We start from the raw sequence: 9,206 nt of genomic DNA on the forward strand, positions 1-9,206 counted from the left end.
CAGATGAATACAAACCATCAACCATCTTTAAACAGGTTCTGTTTTACTGGTAGAAATGGTTTAGAATGCCATAGCATAGCATTGACAAGACTTTCACAACATTTGATAGAAAGATAAATGCATTAATGTAGGTTTGGAAAGTCCCATAATCTTAATATGCCTTAATATGAGGGGCAGTTTTACATATTATCCACTTCATTTTCTTTAGTCTTTCTCATATATACAGTATTTGAACACGCACACCACACATCCTGACCGTGTTTTCTCCCACACATCACTTCACTTTACTGCAGAGAAAAGAGAAATGGTCTGTTTACAAGACGAAGGCATTTTAATATTCAACAATGCAGACTAAACCTCAGAAAGTGTGGTATTTATAATGAGTACAGTGTTTAGTATACGCTTACAGTTTGTATTTATAAATCCATGCGTCACTATGTGTGGAAACTATTGTGAAAACTGAGACAAATAAATATAAAGGTTTGTGTTTATCTGGTCAAAACCTACTACGATCTCCATGCACAAGAGCATTCATACAAGTGTAAGCACTAACACTGAAAACAAGAGCGATGGTATTCTGTATTTCCCCTTCTTTCTTTTTTTTCCTTTCCTTGCTGACGTAAATCTGCCCCCTGTTCCTTTCCTCCATTTCCAAATTTAAGATTCCACAGCCATCTGGTCTCTATTTGCAGCCCGTCCCTCCTCCCCGTTCCTTACTTAGGCTGATACAGATGTGAACTGTTTATTAAAGTTAAGCAACAGGAAATACCCCAAATCTTTAGGGGCCCTGCTTTAAGAAAGGGAGAACGGAGGCCGAGTGAAGTGAAACAAGAAAGAGAGCCAGACGAACGCAAACGTCGGCCAAAAACTGGCTGTATATGGTGAGAAAAATGTCAACCTTGACAGTGGAAAAATGCAGAGAGTGTTGCACACACAGCGCGGCGAGATCTAGAGAGCCAGAAAAGGAAAGACAAGAGTAGGGACAGGTCTACATTTGGCCTCTCTTCCCATCCTCTTTTCCTCTCAGGAAACACATCCTGTTGCTGGTCGACTGCGGCCGCCAATATGTTTGTTGCACACGCGAGAGAATGAGAGGGAGAGAGAGGACTTTAGCGAACGCCCCCTGGGCTCCAGACAAAAGAATGCACAACGGTGACGTCTGACAGGAGTCTTTTGGACATTCTCACACACACACACACACACATTTGGAGTGTTGGTGGAGGAGGGGGCCGTGTGTTTAAAGCTTGCTGCTGCATGTGTGAACTGATGTCTTGGACGATGACGAACAGCAACTCCCCCACATTTCAACTCTGACCTCAAGGATTGGAGGGAAAGAGTGAGTGAGAGAGAGAGAGAAGCAGAGGGAGGTGGGCCGGAGGACGTCTCGTTCCAGCCTCTTCAAGTCGGGAGTCAACTGTTCCTGAAGGATCTCTGCTTTCTTTGCATTCGCTGTACTCACTGAGGAGGAAAGAGCCTGCACAGAGAGTCCTGATGCACATGCAGACGTCAGACAAGTAAAGAAGTAAAGGAAAAAGAAGAAGAAAAGGTGTGAGATCCCAGGGTCAAGCTGCAGCCAGACAGAGCCAGTGGAATGGACCAAGGTTCCAGTTGGACTAATCCTGGTGTTCCTGCAGTGCTATCAGAGGAGGAAGGCTGAGGACCTGCTGCCACGACTGCAAGCCCCTGAATGACGATGAATGGAGATGTTCTTTAGCTAAATCTCAAGGAAAACACTCAAGCACACCTCTGCGTGAGTCGGGGGGGACGACACAGGCCAACAGCTGGAGGAGGAGGTGGTGGTAGAGGAGGTGGAGGAGAGGAGCCAGGGGGCCCAGAGCACCACTGGTGCCACTGACCCCGAGGAGAGACACGGGAGCGGGCAGGACATTGAGGAGGGACAGGGTCCACAGGAGGGCCCCGAGGGAGAGGGCGAGGTGGCGGGCGGCGGGCGGCGCATGGCCGTGCAGAGGTTGGTGGTGGCGGCGGTGGTAGTGGCCCTGCTGTCCCTGGTCCTGAATAACGTTGCCGCCTTCACCCCCAGCTGGGTCCTGCAAGCGCTGGAGGACGGACGCAAGCGGAGCGTGGGACTGTGGAGGATGTGCCCCACTGGGGTGGAGAGAGGCCGGGATGACCTTCAGGCTGGGAAGAGGGGGCAAGGGACACAGAGGCAGTGTGAAGGTCTGGGATGGGGCTCAGAGTACGCAGGGTACCAGGAGTCCCGCAGCACTGTCAAATGTAAGTTTTAAACTGTAGATTTTAAACGTAACGGTGTCAGACTCATGTGTGTGTCTGTGACTTTGCAGAAGGCTCAGCTGACTGTTGACAAACCACATTTTCTGCTGCTACAACTTCAATCCGCAGCATAGTTGATGGATTCAACATCACACAGTCTCAGCCGCCACGCTCTCATTCACAAAGTATTTATAACTTCTAAAATAATCAAGCTTTTTGGCAGCAAACGACTGCCATGGGGCTTCATTCGGGAGGGAGGGGGGCTTTCCAACCCCTCTCAGATGGGGCCCCAGGCATGTGGCGTCGTCCCCTGTTGGTAAGTGCAGGATACAGCAGCAGTTTGGGGGTATTTCTGTGTCTACTGTCTAGTGATGTGTCAATTTTTGTGGTTCTACCTTTTAAAAATATCCTCATGAGTCACTAGAGAAATAAAGTCTATATTACAGTGGTGAAAAGGTTAAATATAGGAAACAGTGAAGTCACTGGATTAACAACACATTATAATGTGACACCAAAGAAGAAATCTACCCTACTTTAAGTTGACTTTTTCTAAATCTACATTACATTACATGTCATTTAGCAGACGCTTTTATCCAAAATAAGTGCATGTAATAGTATGAACATTATTCCATGGCAGCCAGCTATAGGGATCGACAGTCTTTTTCAATGGGCTTAGTGCAGTGCCGGCCCCGAGCATTTAGGGGGTCCTAAGCAGAATTTGATTTGGGCCCCCGCCACAAAGGGGAGTCAAATTCTGAATCTGATAGATGTGATTTCCTATATTCTGGTGCATTTTTGAGATGGCCAGCTGGAGAAGGGCAACAACTAAATGTGTTCAGATTCACAGACGTTTGCTTTTTGACTTATTGAGGTCGTGACCGGGCTTCAGGGCCCTAACCCTTGACCTCTTGGGCCCGGTGGACTCATTCAGAAGCCCTAAAACATGTTTTAGGGCTCCCCTCTAGACGTCTTTGCCCTTGATGGACCCCTGTATTAACACACCAAACCAGACATCTTTTAACCTTAGAGGGCACAGAGTTATTCAAAGTGAAGCACTAAGTGTGGTTTGTAAAAACACTAGATTGGGGGCCCCCTGGTGGCCAGGGCCCTGGTTTATTGTAAACTAGAGTGGAAGAACTTGTATGTTCTCCATTGAGAAATATTCCCATTCAAGAATAAGCCGAGGAAACGCTGGACGGACGGCCGCTCACCAGCCTCACTTGGCACAATGGGGCAACGCTGCACCATTCATGATAACAGAGCGTTCATGACGATGTTTAATTCATGCTTGTGAATCATCAGTGTATTAAGATCACATGACACTCACATGAAAACTCTTCTCCCGGTCACTCCAGTGCAGTTCGACATGATGCGAGCCTGCAACCTGATGGCGACCGTGGCCCTGACTGCCGGTCAGCTGATCTTCCTCCTCGGCCTGATGGAGCTGCCGTTCATCACGCAGGAATCCCAGTGGTGGGAGGAAGCCATCGCTGCACTCTTCCAGTTAGCCAGTGAGTACCAGTGCTGCCAAAGATCTAAACCATGTTATACTCTTATATAACTCTTATATATATAGATCCTTCTAGAGAGAGAGAAACAAGTCTGAAAGTGTTCAGAAACAAAGAAATCAATCAAGAAAGCAAACAAACTGAGGGGGATCAAAACAGGGGGGGGGAAGTAGCAAAGTATATGATCTTTGTGGACATGACTTTGTGTTGTCATGGTAACAAAAACCTCTCATTCACACACATCCATCCCACTGTGCCATTTAAAAGATTTGGCCAGCGTGGCCTGTCCCAGTGCCCCCGCTGAGGAAGTGTGTTGTGCTGTACGCGGTGGTCGCTCTGCCACTCGGTGTCTTTGTGTGGCAGAGCAGAATGAAGTGGTGGTCTCTGTTCTGGGTCTAAATTTAGTCCCCGTCCAGAATCCACGGGCTGGAGCAGCAGCAGCAGCAGCAGCAGCAGCAGCAGCAGCGGGCCAGGGAGCGACTGTCAGGCGCCAGGATATCCCTGTGCAGGACGAGGAAATGTCTGTGACTACCTGTTATGCAAACTCCCGAGCTGAAGAAGGAAAAAAAGGGAATAAACGGGAAAGACAGTTTCGACAGGGACTATGTGTTTGTGTCTGCACTGGCATTATGCTCATGCATGTTTACAGTTTGTTTTAGTTTCAGCAGGGTGGTAATCAGCAGCAAGTCAAGAATCTCTATTTATCATTAGCACACTTTACACTGCAGCAGGACTGAGGAGGTTTATTCTTTACTTTAGGGTTCAGGTTTGTCCTGGGTCATAAATCAGTAAATAACTGACTTTAAATGAAAATAAGTGAGTAAACTTGTTACTAGGTCCAGAACTTTAAATCCTATTTTAATTAAGAATAACCTTATTCTTATTCTTTCTTATTCTTATTCTTTTTCTACAGTAATGGAAAAGACGAGTTGTGCTACAACTGTATAGTGTAAAAGCTCCAATAGTCAGCGTTGACCTCTGAGACACATACACACTGACAACACAAGGACAACTAAAGACTCACCTGATATAAAACGTTTGCCCGCTCAGTTGTATGACAGCTTAAGAATATGGATGTGTGCACACACTGGCATGCTACTTGTTATCGTAAGCTAATTAGCTAATGCTAAACACGCTAACACCAAATGCAGCAAGGATACTGTGTTGATATCTGGTTAAAAATGTTATGACAAAGAGTTCAGACATTTCAAATGCCAGATATTTCCTTTCCCTGTAGTCTCTAATATTTAGGACTTTCAGTCGGCTAAAACAAACCCAAGTAGCAGGACACGACCTCTGCTACAGGACAAGTCTTTATATTTAGTTTGAATATTTAAATGATTTACAGTCGAAGCCTCATTAAAGGCCTCATTTCCCGGTGTACGTCCAGTCTAACCCACTCTTTTATAACCTTTCCCCGCCTGCTCTGTGAATGAGCTCGTTCTGCATGAATGGAGATATTTTTACCCATCAGCCTCTTTCTCAGGAATGTTTTCATTTTCAGACGTGCCAAATGTGCGGCTATTGCGAGCAGATTGTGGAATAACAACAATATCCAGTTCAGTTCCATTCAGTAACAGTTCACAGCAGGTTCCAGGACCGAAGCTAAAACAGTGACCGGTTCAAATGTGGGTTTATATTTAATCACAGTGCTCACAGCTGCCATTTATTTCATCAGATTATTCTTTTGTACTTTGAGGTATCTGACTTTTTTTCCCCTCAAATGTCAAGATATGAAAATGTATATTTTGAATCCACCACTTTTGCTCTCCCACGTCACTAAGGTTGATGGGTTGGCGTGTTATTTGGTACAGATGAAGGACTTCCGTCATGTCACACAGGACATTCATTCCTTGAATGAGACTTGCCTGGATTTCTTTGTGTCACAGATCATGTCAACTGTCCTGCAAACACTGTATATTAACCTTGAAGGGTTAGGGTGTGGAGATGAGGGAAGGAAGGAAGGATGGAAAGAGGAAGAAAGGGAAGGAAGTTTGGGAGATAAGTCCGCGCCAGAAAAGAGGTTCACACAGCCCACCCTGGTTGGTTGGAACCTGGAACAGATTCTTCATTTTCTTGGATAAAGGGCCAGACAGGTTAAACATGACGAGAGAGTGAACTGTTGCATTCTTATGCGTGCGCAGTGCAGTGGACACGCAAAGATACACAGATACAATTGTTCACATCCTCACTAAGAACAATGACAGCCATCTTGATGTAGAGACGTAGAGAAAAGAAATATAAATGAACCCGCGCCGCCCGGAGCCACTGACCGCTTCAGGAAACTGACTGATTCATATCCTAAAACAACGACGTCCGTGTTCCAGAGATTATTTTTGGGTGCTGTATTTATACTACCGTGGATGAGCTCACATAAGAATTTCTGTGGAACTATCAAACGACTCCAGACTACTCTGGAACGTGGTATATCAGGTGACGTGGACTTGATAATACTTCCATGTACATACAGCAGAGGAAAAGGTGTGCACGATACGGAGACTCTTATAAAGTTGATAAAACAAATTGCAGATCAAAGAAACAGCATGGAATGGAACGCTGCGGCTTTTCAAGTGCTAGTTCCTCATCGCGTGAGTCAAAAACGACCAAGAATCAAAGAAATCAGCAGATAAAAGTTCTCCAGTGCTTTTCTGAGCTTAGAACTTTGATCTTGAGATCTTAGATGGTCTTCCTAAGAGGAAACAGATTTTCACAAATTCAAAGACCCCACACGGAGCTACTGTTGGATTATAAAAATGGATGTGTTATTATTTCACAAAGCCACCCAAGTTGTTGTGTTCTAGATCTACTGTACTGGCCCCACGGTCAGCGAGTGTATACTGTGCTTTTAATAATCACTCTGAAGATCAGAGATGGTGGAAGACCAGTAGAAATATACAGTAGCCTAAAGAAAACCTTAGAGTCTGCTTCTCTCTGTGACTAAAGCAGCCGATCAGCAGATTAGGATATCTAAGTTAATATTACATGGAAGACAAAGGACCAATAACTTTTCATCTACCACTTTTTTGTGTTATAGGGAACTGGTGTAAGATCTAATAAAACAGCTGATAACTTATCCTCAAATACAATCACACCATCAAGTCAAACTCTTTATTTACCCATTACTTGACTTTATGATCAATGATCTCTGTTGGTAATTCTTTAAGGGGGAGTTGGATTAAATTTGACCATTTCTTTTTTATTTATTTGATTTTTTCAGGTCTTTTTCTTTTAACATTTGACAGAAACACAGTAAAGAGCAGTGTTTTCTTTAAAGGAAGTGACTCTGACGACTACTTTTTTTTATCAATTTTATAAATGTTTTCCAATTCCAATGTCCTCTGGGAATGAGATGTGTGTCTCAGATCCACTGTCTGATGATCCAATAACACATTTATCTCTGGAAATGAGTTAAAAAAAAACAACATTTGTGTGGCCCTTTAAAGGAATCCTTTACTGATTTGCATTTAGCTTTGTATCACTAGATTAGGGGTCGTATTTGTGAAAAATTGGGCTTCCCCTGGGACCTCATTCCCAGAATGTAAACAGTGTCTGCCATCTTTGCTAACAGTTACGCTAACAGGACCAAGTGTCACTGGTGGGCACGTAACAATAAAAAAAGAGCACAATTTTTCAAAAATACTACTAGTATTCCTTTAAAGAATGATCTCATTTGCTAAAGAATTAAGTGAAACACTGAGTTTCCATGGAGTTCACGTTCACTGATTTGCGCCTCTCTTTGCCCCCGAGCAGGTTTCGTGCTGGTGATCGGACTCGTGACCTTCTACAGGATCGGGCCCTACACGCACCTTTCCTACTCCTGCTACTTGGACATCGCCGCCTGCCTGCTGGCCACGATGGCCGCGGCCATGCTCATCTGGAACATTTTACACCGCCGCGACGACTGCCTCGCACCTCGAGTCATCATCATCAGCCGCTCGCTGGCGTCGCCTTTCCACCCGCGGCTGGACAATGACTATGTGGAGTCGCCATGTTGAGCCGAGTCAGTGAGAAGAGGACATGCACCTGCAATTCTATACTTCCCAATTCTACCCACCATAAACCCCGAGATGTCAAACTTGTTTTTGCTGCTTCGTGCCTAAAAGAAAATGTATAAATGTCCTACATTTACAAACAGATCATATACTATATTAATCCAGAGCTACACATGGAATTTGGACTTGGACTCTTCTGAAAAGATCAAGCTGGAACTTGACCTACTTTGTTATACATATGTGAACTTGTTCAATGGCCTCCTGCATCATTATTAATTGGAAATATGAAAGACGTTACCAGAATACCTCATATTTGTTTTGTTTTTTTCCTCATTTTAAAGCTTATTACAACTTTAATACATAGTGATGTTAATTATATATATATATTGCAAGTAAGGTGGTAAACCAGCAAGGTGAAAGCAGAAGACACCTTTTCATTGGGCTCAGTTCAAATCAGTGGCGATATTTAAATCTAAATAATAGAGTCATCGACTCTATAACTCCCCTCTACAAAAACAGAAAATTAAAAAAACTATGCTAACTATGGGATGGAATTTGATTTACAAATCTTGAAGCATTGTTTGTTAAACTGGTCATATAATGCATTTCATTTTTAAAAATGGCACATTTGAACACTTGCATGAAATTTTCTTTCCTTGAATCTCTGCTCGCTTGTGGTACATACTGTATACTTAAATTAATATAACACAGTTGTGTATCATTAGTAGTTTTATTGTTGTCGTTGTGACCATATCATTCTTTCGGCAAAGAAACTCCAGGAGGTCTGTGGGTCTTTCCACACTGTTAAACATAGGGGCACATTAAAATAATAATATATCATATGAAATAAAATTCAATAAATTTATTGGTAAATGTTCATTGTTGTTGTTGATATTGTATTGGTGTCAAACACGCATTGTACAGGAAGTCTCCTCTGACTTTGGCATTCAGTTCCACCGAATTTCCGAAAACTTGGTGAAAAAAGTCGACCGTGACCATGGCTTCAACTCAACAGGAGGTCGCCCATTTGGAATTTAACTTTTTTCTACGTTAAATTCGTTAAACCCAAACAAAAAGTTGTCTGATGGTTTTGGCGGATTCAAAAGTGAGGTCAGGGAACTGCTGCACTAACCTGACTTGCGTGGGACACAAGCGAGGGCCCTATCGTGTCTGCGTGCAGTCCTAGTTTTAAATTTAAATTATAATACTGCCAGTATCCTGTGAAGATATAAAAGGACAACTGTAAATAGTCCCATTCAGTGAACTGCAAACTTTCCAATGACAAGTGACTTAAACTAATGGTAGTACCTGCTCAGGTGAGCTTGTAGTACTATGCGATGATTGGTCAGCGCCGAACTGTAGATCACTTAAAACTACTCCTAAAAACGTGTATTAATCTCCAACAACTACAGAAGTCTGGTGTAAAGTCACTAGTCACTTGTGTGTGTGTGTGTGTGTGTGTGTTGCGCGTATA

General features: G+C 43.6%; 2 protein-coding genes across 4 annotated transcripts in view; one reads left to right on the forward strand and one right to left on the reverse strand.

The window, feature by feature from the left end:
* The window catches only part of ccdc78 (coiled-coil domain containing 78), a 29,290-nt gene extending 25,486 nt beyond the window's left edge, over nt 1-3,804 (reverse strand). For all 3 annotated transcript variants that reach the window (XM_044013742.1, XM_044013743.1, XM_044013744.1), the window contains exon 1: nt 3,560-3,804. The gene's annotated coding sequence lies outside the window, so the exon portion shown is untranslated. The remainder of the gene's footprint in view (nt 1-3,559) is intronic.
* Nucleotides 1,157-8,597, forward strand: tmem204 (transmembrane protein 204). The gene is made up of 3 exons (XM_044013746.1): nt 1,157-2,235; nt 3,588-3,743; nt 7,491-8,597. The coding sequence occupies exons 1-3, from the start codon at nt 1,956-1,958 to the stop codon at nt 7,733-7,735; spliced, it is 681 nt and encodes a 226-aa protein (XP_043869681.1). The 5' UTR covers nt 1,157-1,955; the 3' UTR covers nt 7,736-8,597.
* The last annotated feature ends 609 nt before the right edge of the window (nt 8,598-9,206 follow it).

The sequence above is a fragment of the Solea senegalensis genome, linkage group LG18, assembly GCF_019176455.1.
Source record: "Solea senegalensis isolate Sse05_10M linkage group LG18, IFAPA_SoseM_1, whole genome shotgun sequence".
In the NCBI taxonomy this organism is placed as follows: Eukaryota; Metazoa; Chordata; class Actinopteri; order Pleuronectiformes; family Soleidae; genus Solea; species Solea senegalensis.